The sequence below is a fragment of the Myotis yumanensis genome, unplaced genomic scaffold (genome assembly GCF_028538775.1).
Source record: "Myotis yumanensis isolate MYYU_CA2020_CCGP unplaced genomic scaffold, mMyoYum1.0.hap1 SCAF_3, whole genome shotgun sequence".
Classification (NCBI taxonomy): domain Eukaryota; kingdom Metazoa; phylum Chordata; class Mammalia; order Chiroptera; family Vespertilionidae; genus Myotis; species Myotis yumanensis.
The window spans coordinates 208,848,879-208,862,306 of NW_027223754.1; the positions used below are offsets into that span (position 1 = coordinate 208,848,879).

The window sequence follows — 13,428 nt, forward strand, 5'->3', positions numbered from 1 at the left end:
TGGTTTTTGTCACCAAATGACTTGGGAAGTTTTTTGATTTCAGAATTGTGGAAAGGGGATTATGACCCATATTGTCCCCTCTTACCAAGAAAACTAGGTGGCCCTAGCCGGCTTGGCTCAGTGGATAGCGCATCGGCCTGTGGACTGAAGGGTCCCAGTTTCTGGTCAAGGGCACATGCCCGGGTTGGGAACTTGGTCTCCAGAAGGGGCGTGCAGGAGGCAGCCAATAAATGATTCTCTCTCATCATTGATGTTTCCATCTCTCTCCCTTTCCCTTCCTCTCTGAAATCAATAAGAAAAATATATATTTTTAAAAAGACTTTTAAAAATAGAAAGAAAACTAGGTTTCAGGCCAAGAGGAAATAATTTGGTAAAAACCACACAATTCATGAAGGACAGAGCTCAAGTCTGACTGACTCTAGATTGAGTTTTTCACGCCATTAGGCTCGGGGTTCAATAGCTCCCTCAGTGGAAAAGGAGCTCTGGGTCCTGAGTCCCTCATTCACTTACTGAAATTCTTACTGAGCCTGCTCTGTGCCAGGTACCGCATCAGGCTGTGGGAATGAGATGGCCACCATCACAGACCAAATAAGACTAGTATTTAAAATTGTGATGAAGGTTAAAAAAGATTTAACAGCCCGGCCAATGTGGCTCAGTGGTTGAGTGTCATTTTGTGAACCAGAAGGTCACACTTGGATTCCCCATCTGGGCACGTGTCTGGGTTGTGGGCTCAATCCCCGGTAGGGGGCGTGCAGGAGGCAGTCAATCAATGATTCTCATCATTGATGTTTCTATCTCTCTCTCCCTCTCCCTTCATCTCTGAAATTAATAAAAATATATTATTTTTAAAAAATATTTAACAAACAATGTCACTGAAGGTTCTGGGCAATCTATCCCCAAAAGGAATTCCCCCTCTGCAGTCAAGAGAAAGGAGAGCATAACAGACCTGCACTGCCGTGCCAGTTGTACATAGAGCTCACTGGGATGTTGCCTTGCGTCTCAGTTTCCCCATCTGTCAATCAAGGGATTTATTCATTCATTTAACACATGTGTCCTGAGCCTGCTCTGCCTAAGAATGACTCTAAGGAGACAACTGGACTGGGAGAAGCCAGCCAGGAGGTAGAGGGCTTTCACGGTGGGTGACCTGAAAGGGGGCACTGAGGTGGGCATAACGGAGCAGAAGCAGGAGCTACTTAGGATGGACGGGATCTGGAGACGACTCCTATGAGTCGCTGGGGCTAGGGGTGGAGGGAGGAGACAGGAAGGGCCCAAGTCAGGATATCCAGTTTGGAATATTAGACAGATAGTGTTATTTTTAGAAGGGAGAGATAAGTTTATGTATGTGGGTTTGGAATCACTTATGGGGTTGACTGTATCCTTCCTCCTTCCAAGAACAGGTCTAAGGCTACAAGAAAAAAGTAAGGAAGTGATGAAGGGAAGCAAGACGGGATCTCACCCGAACACACACCGTAGAACTCTGTTTACGCCAGAGTAGCCCTCCCATTCGGTTCTGTGCATCTGTGAGGCCAAATACAAACGATGACTCCGAGGAGTAACATGGTTGACAATATCCACATGATAAAAAGAAGCCATTGCCATGTGAGGATGCAGCAAGGATGCAGCAGTCTGCAGGCTAGGAGGCAGGTCCTCGCCAGAACCTGAGCGTGCTGGTACCTGGTGTGAAACTTCCTGGCCTCCAAAACTGTGAGAAATAAATTTCTTGTTGTTTAAGCCATCTCCCCTCCCCCACCCCCAAAAACAAACCAACCAGTGGCCAGCGTGTACTGTGCCTGAAATAAAACTTGAAACAAACTTCTCTGGGGAGAAGGTTCCCCTAAAGGGGCCAGAGTGGGACGCCACTGCTGACGCCCTGAACACCATCCCACAGTGAACACACAATGGCCGGTCACGCTCAGCGGGGACCAGTGAACGCACGGCACGATGCGATCTGTGGGTGCCGGGAGCCGGTCCATCCTTGCTGCTTGACACAGTCGCTGCAGAGAAGAAACATCTGCACAGCATATGTTTCAAGGGACCTGGCGCATATGGCATACTGTTTGCTCCCCTTCTTGGGGCTATGTGTTTTAACCAAGGTCACCTCTCCGAGAAAGGTTGTTTCCCCAGGTAGGAATTTTTCCCTGAAGTTAGGGAGGGAATAAAACCCCTTAACTAAGTGCCAGGCGGGTAGTTAATCACTTTAAGAACAATCACGCTTAAGCTACATAATCTTTACTCCCTGGAATGGAGATAAGAAACAACACCCTAACCTTTGGAATAGAAATTGACAGGATTAAAATCAACTGGTATAAATACAGATGTAACAAGACAACAGGACACAGAACCTAGCAAGAGAACCTGGCTGAAGAACCTAGAGACCGAACCTAGACACAGAACCTAGAGACAGAACCTAGTGAGAGAACATGGCAAAAGATCCTGGACAGAACCTGGCTAAAGAACCTGGCTGGAGAACCTAGCAAGAGAACCTGTACACAAAACTTGGCTGGAGATCCTGGAGGGAGAACCTCGCTATGCTGATCAACTGAACGCTGCCTCTGTGTCCTTCCTTCTTCGCCGACTCCGTCCACACCTTTGGGAACCCCTGGACCTGCTGGTGCTGGACCCCAGCATGTGGGAGCTGTTTACAAGGGGCCAAAACAAGCAGGTTGGGATACCCGATCCTGGATTGCTGGTGTTTAATCCAAAGATAAAATCCAGAGTCTGGGAAGAAATGGATTGATTTTGTTTACAAATGGTCCTCCATCACCCTAGCCGGTTTGGCTCAGTGGATAGAGCGTTGGTCTGTGGACTGAAAGGTCCTGGGTTCGATTCTGGTCAAGGGCACATGCCTGGGTTGCTGGCTCGATCCCCAGTAGGGGGCATGCAGGAGGCAGCCAGTCAATGATTTTCTCTCATTATTGATGTTTCCATCTCTCTCCCTTCCTCTCTGAAATCAATAAAAATATATATTAAAAAAAACAACAACAACACAAAAACCAATGGTCCTCCATCAATACTGTCTCCAAAATGGAGCCTCTAGGAAGGAGCAGAAAAGGGCCCAAGGTTTGGCTCAAATATCTGAAGGGCAGATGTCCTCTGCTGCCACGTAAACCCGAGGTGTGGTCTGACGGGGCGGGGGGTAGGAGGGGCTGTGGGGGAGCAGAATGGGGAGGCAGGAGGGCAAGAGAGGAGCTGAGAGCGGCCGCTTTAGCCATAGGGGTGTTTCCGTGTTCATCTCCCTTACCCGACTGGAAGCTTCACGTCACGGAGACTGTGTCCTCCTCCCACGTGCTCAGCCCCGGTGCAGGGCCTGACACAGAAGCCTCTGGTTCACATTGGTCAGAGGAGGGCATGCGCACAGTAGGCCCCAGCTGGAACAGGCTGCCTCCCTTACCCGCTGAAGCAATAACGCCCCCACACCCCCTTTGACATAAGCTCACATTCTAATCTTTTGTGCTGTCATTGATTGTTGCAAAACCTTCTGGCCCAGATGACAGGGCACTGGGGCCAGAGGATCAGTCAATATGAGCTTGTGGCATGAGCACAGCTCCATGTCCCCGGGGCAGGAGGCTGGGCACAGAGCCTCTGGGACATGAAGGAGCCCACTCTCTGCACTGCCAGCTGCCGGAGAGATGCCCCTCAGAATGGGAGCCGGCTGCCCACGGGCACCTGGCAGCTCCTGCTCCTGCTCCTCCTGTTCCTGCTGGTGTGCAGCCCCAGCCCGGTGAGAGTCCACACGCCCCAGCTGGGGCTGCAGGAGGCTGTGGCGCATGCTGCCGCCCACGGCCTCTCGGTCTATTTGCTGGGCCTCTGCGTCCTGTGGTGTGGCAGCCTGCAGCTGGGCGGGGGGCTCACCCTCACCTTGAGCCGGAAGCTGTGCGTGGAGGTGCTGCTACCCGTCCAGCAGGCCTTGTGGCAGCCGCTGACCATCACCTGGGCTCGGGGCCTGCAGCTGCTCGCCACCCTGGTCCACAGAGCCCGGCGTGGCCTCCCAAGGCTCCTGCAGCAGGAGGCTGGCCTGGCCCTGCTCCCCGTGGCCCAGTGGGCCTGCTGCAGCCTGCTCAGCTCCCTCCAGGAGAACGGCAGGGCCTTGGAGCAGCTGCTGCGAGCTGTGCTGCAGCAGGAGGCCGTGTCTCTGCTGGTCTGCTGCCTGGACAAGCTGCGGGGGGCCCTGGGACAGGGGGCCCAGGCCATGTGGTGCAGTGGTCTTCGACCCCTGGAACGGGCCAGGCTCTGCTGAGCAGCCTCCAAAGACCTGGATGCAGTTACCAGCATCCTCCCAGCCCCCACCGTCCCTTTCAGCCGGCGCTTCCCCGGGCCCGACCCGGCCACCCTGCGCAGGCTCTCGGCGGCTTCCATCCACCTGTGCCTCGTGGCTGGGGCCAGCAAGGGAGAAGGAGGCTGCCGCTTTAGCAGCAGGTTCCAGAGCAATAGGACGAGCAAGATGGCCGTCGGGGCTTCATCCACGCAGGCGCGGCTCGGCAAGTCAAGGTGACCTGTGTCCTCATCATGCTTCTGTATGTCTGCACCGCCTCGCTCCTCGTGCAAATCTTAAAATAAATGATCAAGTGTGAACCGGCCTCGGGTTTGTCCCTGGCTTCCTCTGTCAGCGAGAGATTGAATAGCATCCAATCTGTTCCCCTAGGGCCAGGGGTCAGCAAACTGCGACTTCTGCGCATGGGCCACGAAGTTTCAATCGCACTGTACGTGCGCGCCCGCACGTGGTATTTTGTGGAAGGGCCACACTCAAGGGGCCAAAGAGCCGCATGTGGCTCGCGAGCCGCAGTTTGCTGACCACGGATAGGCCTGTACTGGGCTGGGGCGAGGGGGGATGATACGCAATATGCAAGACACACGCACAGCAGGGGCTGGGCCGGGGACCTGGTCTCAGCTCAGTCACTACTACGTGTCCTTGGGGAGGTCCCTGGTGTATTCTTCACTTTCTCAGCCTCAGTTTCCTTTTCTGTAGGTATAGATCCGTGGTTGGCAAACTGCGGCTCGCGAGCCACATGCGGCTCTTTGGCCCCTTGAGTGTGGCTCTTCCACAAGATAGCACATGCAGGCGCGCACATACAGTGCGATTGAAACTTCGTGGCCCATGCGCAGAAGTTGGTATTTTGTAGAAGAGCCACACTCAAGGGGCCAAAGAGCCGCATGTGGCTCGTGAGCCACAGTTTGCCGAGCCGCATTTTGCCGACCACTGGTATAGATAATGGGACTCCAGGGAAAGTGGGTATATAAAAATGGGCCAATTGTAAATTGTAGAGTGCTCTTCCCTACCTAATTACCCTATCGAGGACACTTTTATATTCTATTAAAGGTCATAAAAAGAAGACCTGAATAAATGGAGGGACATAATCAATTCATTGGTGGACTAACCTAATGTCTTTAAAATGTCAATTGTCTCCAAATTAATATGTAAAGGATTTCAACCAAAATCCCAAGGGGGATTTTGGCTGGGGGAGGGGCTGAGGGGGACTCATAAACTGATTCTAAGATTTATATGAGAAATCAAGGTCCTTACAAATGTAAGGCATTTTTGAAAAAAATGGAGCCAAGACAAGAACTTGCTCTACCAAATATTAAGACATATTATAAAATCACAGTAATAAAACCATGCAGAGGCAGAAAACCAGGCAGACACATGGGCTAGAACGCAGATCGCAGACATAAGCCAGCTACAAAAGGGAACTTGGTCCATGAGCAGGTGACATTGCAAACCAGTGGGGAGAGCATGGACCATTTAACAGACAGAGTTAGAGACACTGGTTCACTACATGGAAAAATTAATAAATACGGATCTTGCAGTTGGTTGAATAGTGGTCCCCAAAATATATGTCCACCTAGAACCTCTGAATGTGGCCTCAAAATAATGCTACGTCCAAGAGGCATATCTTGGGGTGACATATTCTGGTTTCCTTCAATGATGTTTCTGCAAAGGGAAATAGTTCACAGCCCCTTAACCAGTAGGCAGCTCTGTATCCAGAAACATGAAAAGATGTTCAAGACACATGGCTCAATAAAGACAGCAAATATGGAACAACACAAATGCTATAGTCCTATTTATTTAAAGACTAGAGGCCCGGTGCATAAAATTTGTGCAGGGGGTGGGGGTCCCCTCAGCCCAGTCTGCACCCTCTCCAATCCAGGACATTCCTCTCACAATCCGGGACCACTGGCTTCTAACTGCTCACCTGCCTGCCTGCCTGATCGCCTCTAACTGCCCCCCCTGCCAGCCTGGTTGCCCCTCACTGCCCCCCCTTCTGGCCTGGTTGCCCCTAAATGCCCCCTCCCGTCAGCCTGGTTGCCCCCAACTGCCTCCCCTGTCGGCCTGATCACCCCCAACTGCCCCCCCCCTGCTGGCCTGGTTGCCGCAACTGCCCCCCTGCCAACCTGGTCGCCCCATGCAGCCTGCTGTTTGGTCTTTGCGTGAGGGCATCCTGACCAATTTGCATATTCCTCTATTATTAGTATAAATTACAGCCTGGCTGGCATGGCTCAGTAGTTGAGCATCAACCTATGAACCAGGAGGTCACGGTTTGATTCTCGGTCAGGGCACATGCCTGGGTTTCCGGCTCAATCTCAGTAGGGGGTGTGCAGGAGGCAACCAATCAATGATTCTTTCTCATCATTGATATTCCTCTCTCTCTGTCCCTCTCCCTTCCTCTCTGAAATCAACAAACATAAAAATAAATTTTAAAAAGAGAAAAAGGGTGGGTGAGTAAGGGCACTGGTCAGGTAGTCCATACCTGTTGTTAACAACTCCCCCTACCAGCGGGGCGTTTCATCTGCACTGATATTACTACTTCCAACGGATCGCATGGAATTAGTTTTTGTGAATTGTGTGAGGCAGAACACAGCCTCATTTCTTTCCCCATACGGAGAGTCAATTTTCCCAGTGGCCCACCCATCCATTTTCAGTGCCACTTGTGCTTTTATCACACTTCCGTATGTTCGATATCCTATTTCCGGCTCGAGATTCTATTCCATTGTTCTTTTTGTCTGTTATCTTTACTCTATAGCAGTGGTTCTCAACCTTCCTAATGCCGCGACCCTTTCATACAGTTCCTCATGTTGTGGTGACCCCCAATTTCATTGTTACAAATTGAACATAATTAAAGCATAGTGATTAATCACAAAAACAATATGTAACTATATATATGTTTTCTGATGGTCTTAGGCGACCCCTGTGAAAGGGTCGTTCCACCCCCAAAGGGGTCGCGACCCACAGGTTGAGAACCCCTGCTCTATAGTTTTGCATTAACCTTTACATCTGCTGTATCTATCAGATATAACTTACACTTCTTTCTCAAAACTGTATTAGCAATTCTTGGCCCTTTGTTTTTCCATAAGAATTTTAGAACCAGTGTGTCAAGTTCCACTGAAAACTTTGTTGATGTTTGGGTTGGAATTGTTTTGACTCTACAGACCAATATTGAGTCCTCACAACTGGTTATCTAGGAATCTCTCTCTCTTTTTTAGGTCTTTATTGCCCTTAAGTTTTAGAGAACTTTCTTCCTAAAGATCTTGTCCACCAACTCCCCCCCTCCCTTTTTTTCAATCCTCACCCAAGGATATTTTTTTCCATTGATTTCCAGAGAGAGTGGAAGGAAGGGAAGAGGGGAAGAGAGAGAAACATCGATGTGAGACGGACACATTGATTCGTTGCCTCCTGAATGTGCCCCTACCAGGTCTGGGGAACCTGCAACCAAGGTACCTACCTTTGACCAGGAATTGAATCCGAGACCATGCAGTCCTCGGGCTGACAGTCTAACCACTGAGCAACCGGCTAGGGTGAAATATTATCTTTTTTTTTAATAATATATATTTATTTTAGAAAGAGAGGAAGGGAGAGCGATAGAGAGATAGAAACATTGACGAGAGAGAGAAACATCAATCGCTTCCTCCTGTATACCCCATACTGGAAATTGAGCCTGCAACCCAAGCATGTGACCTGGCCAGGAATCGAACAGTGACCTCTTGGTTCAGGGGTTGACACTCAACCACTAAGCCACAGTGGCCAACAGGCATATTACCATCTTTTTATCTGTTGCAGGATTAAGCTTGCTAATATTTTCTCAGCACTGTTTGCAACGACATTCATGAGTGAGATTGGCCTGAACTTTTCCTTTCTTGAGCTAACTTTGTCTGATTTTGATGTGAAAGTATTCTGACTTCATAAAATAAGTATTCCCACTTTTTTACTCTAAAATAATTTGTGTAAAAATGGAATTATCTCCTTTTTGGGTGGCTGGTGAAATCCTATATAATAAAAGGGTAATATGCAAATTGACCCTAATGGTAGATCGACCAGGAATGACCGGTCACTATGATGCCTACTGACCACCAGGGGGCAGACGCTCAATGCAGGAGCTGCCCCGTGGTGGTCAGTGTGTTCCTACAGGGGGATCTCCGCTCACCCACAGAGGTGGTGGCGGAAGCCTCTCCAGCCTCTTCCGCAATGCTAAGGATGTCCAACTGCAGCTTAGGCCCAGGGGGAGCAGGCCTAAGCCAGCAGGTGGACATCCCCTAAGAGCTCCCAGACTGTGAGAGGGTGCAGGCCAGGCTGAGAGACCACCCCCCGCCCCAAGTGCACGAATTTTCTGCTGGCATGGGCCTTGTATTTTATTTGTGGCTAGATTTTTAACCATTGTTTCAGCTTCTTAAATGATTATAGGGCTATAGATTAGTTTTGGTAAGTTATATTTTCCTATAAATACATAGGAAATTATTCATTTTTGTCTATTTTCAAATTTATTGGCAGAAAGTTGTTCACAATATTCTCTTGCTATCATTTTATTATTATTATTATTTTAAATCTCTGCTGCAGTAGGTATGGAGTCTTTTTTATCCTTAATATTGTTTATTCAAGCTTTCTTTTTTATATATCAATCTTGAAAGAAATTTTTCCACTCGGCGGCAGTCACTGAGCAGATCGGACTCCTCTCGTTCACGCATCTCGCTCGGCTTCTTCTGCAACCATGTCTGACAAACCCAATACGGCTGAGGCTGAGAAATTCGCTAAGTCGAAACTGAAGAAGACAGAAACGCAAGAGAAAAATCCACTGCCTTCCAGAGAAACGATTGAACAGGAGAAGCAAGCAGGCGAATCGTAATGAGGCACGCGCCGCCAACATGCACTGTACATTCCCCAAGCATTGCCTTCGTGTTTTACTTCCTGTAGCTGTTCACCTTTGCAAGATGCAAAGAGGTTGGATCAGTTTAAGTGCCTGTGCTGCTCCTTTTCACATCAGAACTACTGACAACAAAGGCCGCACCTGCCGCTCCCCTCTGCCTGGCTGGCTGGCGGGGCAGGGGGAGAACTTGCATGTTGGTGAAGGAACAAGCTGGGTGAAACGAGGGTGAAATCTAGAGTAAAAACCAAGCTGGGCCCTGACCAGTTTGGCTCAGTGGATAGAGCGTTGGCCTGCAGACTGAAGGGTCCCAGGTTCGATTGCGGTCAAGGGCATGTACCTTGGTTGTGGGCACATCCCCAGTAGCAGGTGTGCAGGAGGCGGCTGATCGATGTTTCTCTCTCATTGATGTTTCTAACTCTCTATCCCTCTCCCTTTCTCCCTGTAAAAAATCAATAAAATATATTTTAAAAAAAACAAAACAGAAAAACAAGCTGGTCCGAGGTGTCCTAAGGCTATAAAATGCAGTTTAATCAGAGTGCCATTTTTTTTTGTTCAAATGATTTTATTTATTTATTTATTTTATATATATTTTATTGATTTTTAACAGAGAGGAAGGGAGAGAGATAGAGAGTTAGAAACATTGATGAGAGAGAAACATCGATCAGCTGCCTCCTGCACATCTCCCACTGGGGATGTGCCCGCAACTCAGGTACATGCCCTTGACCGGCCAAATGATTTTAATTATTGGAATGCACAATTTTTAATATACAAATTAAAAGTTTTAAAACCTGAAAATAAAAAGAAATTTGTCAAGTTTTTGGTCTTTTCAGAGTACTGACTTTTGGCTTTATTACCTTTATTATAATATTTTCTATTCATTAATTTATGTTTTTATTTTTATTTATTTATTTTTTAAGATTTCTTTTAATGTATTTTTTTACAGAGAGGAAGGGAGAGAGATAGAGAGTTAGAAACATCGATGAGAGAGAAACATCGATCAGCCGCCTCCTGCACATCTCCCACTGGGGATGTGCCCGCAACCCAGGTACATGCCCCTGACCGGAATCGAACCTGGGACCTTTCAGTCCGCAGGCCAATGCTCTATCCACTGAGCCAAACCGGTTTCGGCTTATGTTTTTATTTTTATAAATATTTTTTGTTTCTAATTTTGGGTGGTTCACTCTGTGGATCTTTATCTGATTTCTTAATTTGGTTGCTTTACTCATTAATTTTCAGCCTTTTTTCTAGTGTAAGCATTTAAGATTTAAGAAATTCCTTCTGCATACTACTTTCACTGTATCCCCCAAATTATAATTTTAAGTGTTTTTTACTTTTAAGTATTTTCTATTTTCTTTTTTTAAAATATATTTTTATTGATTTCAGAGAGGAAGGGAGAGGGAGAAAGAGAGAAACATCAATGATGAGAGAGAATCATTGATCAGCTGCCTCTTGGATGTCTCATACTGGAGATCAAGCCCACAACCCGGGCAAGTGTCCTGACCAGGAATCAAACCAGTGACCTCCTGGTTCACAGGTCAATGCTTAACCCCTGAGCTACGTCGGCCGGGCTGATCTTTCCATTTCAGAGAGAGGTATGTACATTCATTATGTTGCAGAATAATTTAAGGTTCTCTTAATTTTTAATTGAACATATTTTGCATCTATTTTATTTGCTATAGTGAAAATTAATAGATAAGCGCAACTAACATTGCAGTCAGGAAGGCCTGTAGGGGGCGCTCCCATGCCCTGCCGCTCATTCTCAATTACCCTAAACAGGAAGAGACATACTTGGCATCTCCAAATGGGAGGTGCATTTACTTCCCTACCCTGCAGCAAGAGGCAAGGTTTTCCTCTTGACCTGCAACAAGCCCAGACAATAGAAAATGCCACAGCTAAAAAAAAAAAAAAAAAAATGAGAAGCTATTTCACCCTGACCTCTTACTTTCCTCCAACGAACTTTCATTTTTCCTTTGCTAGTGACTTCCTTGGCCCACCCTACGTTCTATTTTAAATGATTCCTCAGGGAATCTCTACTTGCTAGATGAGATCTGCCTGATTTTATGAATCATTTAATAAAGTCAATTAGATCTTCAAATTCCCTCAGCTGAATTTTGTTTTTTAGGGAGAGAGGAAGGGAGAGAGAAATATTGCTCAGTTGCCTCCCACCCTCACCCGGGATTGAACCCTCAACCTGGGTATGTGCCCCGACCAGGAATCTAACCTGCAGCCATTTGATATATGGACAACGCGCCAACCCACTGAGCCACACCAGCCAGGGCGGTTCTTTTTAATTTCTGCCGGATTGTTTTTGGCAGTCTCTGGTTCCTTTCTCATCCTTTCGATTCCTTCATTAGCTCTTCGGTACGTCAAATGTTCCCGTTTTATATCAGGATCATGACATCTGAATCCTTTGCTGGCCTGATTCTGCTACTTATTATTTCTGCTGATTTTATCTTGCTATCTTGTTTATTCATGTGTTTTGTGACTTATTTTTTAACTTTGAGCTCTTTTTTGGGGAAATTTTTATCTGCTAGAATTTTCCACGGCTTCTATTGAGATGATTTGCATTTTCCTGGGCCCTGAGGGGGCCACCAACCCAGCACCATTTGAAGCGAAATTCTCAATCTGGGATTCTTCGGAGTCGGCAGAAAGGGTGAATTTCGGCAGAAAGGGCTGGCTGGGTAAAGTCAGGGTCCCCCCATCCTGTGTGAAGCCCACTGTTGCAATGTACCCCGCGAATCACAGAAGGACGCCTCAAGAAGTCGAATTAAAGAGTCACATTTGAGTCCTCTTGGAGAGATCGAAGATGGCGGCATAGGTAAACACCGGAGATTGCCGCCGTAAACAACCACTTCAAAAATACAACTAAAAGTCGGAACGGACATCAACCAGAACCACAGGAAGGCTGGCTGAGGAGAGACTCTTCAACTAGAAGCAAAAACAACAGCATTCCGACGCTCAGAGGAGGCGCAGTGTGGAAAATTTAAAGGTACGGTGGTGCGGTGGTGCGCGCGCAAAGCGGGCTGGCGGCTGAGGGCGCAGTTGTCGTTTTCAATCAGGAGTGAGTCTCAGACTCTGGGCTACAGATCCGGGCGAGTCTCTAGGGACCCAGACTCAAACGGGAGAAGCGGGACTGTCTGGCTACGGCCCCTCCGAGGTTTGCAGCGGTTGCTGGGACAGAGAGGCAGAACCCCTGGGGACGGACTGAGAGCGGCCATAGCGGCTCCCTCCCCCCGCCCTGTTGATCCCGCCCGCCCAAGCCCTGCGCACAGCCATTTGCCGATCGCCTCAGGCAAAGGCTGGATTAGCGCCTCCCCAGAAGACAGACGTTTTCCGCACAGCTGATTCCTACAGCCAGTCGGCCTGGTGGTCAAATCCCTCTAGTGTTAACTACAACAATTAAGGCTTGGCTAGAACAAGACTGCACACAGAGACCACAAGGGGGTGCACCAAGAAAGCATAAAAGATGCGGAGACAAAAAAACATGACAGAAATGGAGGATATGGAGCTAAGAATCGCAATTTTGAGGGCTTGCCATAAATTTGTGCAGAGCCTCACGAAAACTAATGAGACCCTCGATGCTACGATAAAGAAATTAGAAAGTAAGCATACACGGACTGAAATAAAGAATATTATACCCAATAGCAGACCAGAGGAGCTCAAGAATCAAACCAAAGATTCGACAAAAAACACCCAATTGGAAAAGCAAAATGAAAAAAGAATCCGAAAGTGTGAAGATAGTGTAAGGATCCTCTGGGACAGCTTTAAGCGGTCTAATATCAGAATTATTGGAGTGCCAGAAGATGAGAGACAGCAAGATATTGAAAACCTATTTCAAGAAATAATGGCAGAAAACTTCCCCCACCTGGAGAAAGAAATGGACTTACAGGTTCAAGAAGCGCAGAGAACCCCAAACAAAAGGAATCCAAAGAGGACCACACCAAGACACATCATCATTAAAATGCCAAGAGCAAAAGACAAAGAGAAAATCTTAAAAGCAGCAAGAGAAAGAGGCTCAATTACCTACAAGGGAATACCCATACGACTGTCAGCTGATTTCTCAACAGAAACTTTGCAGGCCAGAAGGGAATGGCAAGAAATATTCAAAGTGCTGAATACCAAGAACCTACAACCAAGATTACTTTATCCAGCAAAGCTATCATTCAGAATTGAAGGTCAGATAAAGAGCTTCACAGATAAGGAAAAGCTAAAGGAGTTCACCACCGCCAAACCAGTATTATATGAAATGCTGAAAGGTATCCTTTAAGAAGAGGAAGAAGAAGAAAAAGGTAAA

General features: G+C 47.5%; 1 protein-coding gene across 1 annotated transcript; it reads left to right on the plus strand.

Annotated features, from left to right (window-relative positions):
- The first annotated feature begins 8,978 nt into the window (after positions 1–8,978).
- On the plus strand, positions 8,979–9,169 carry LOC139005784 (thymosin beta-4-like). Its single transcript, XM_070407999.1, has one exon. The coding sequence runs from the start codon at positions 8,979–8,981 to the stop codon at positions 9,111–9,113; it is 135 nt and encodes a 44-aa protein (XP_070264100.1). The 3' UTR covers positions 9,114–9,169.
- The last annotated feature ends 4,259 nt before the right edge of the window (positions 9,170–13,428 follow it).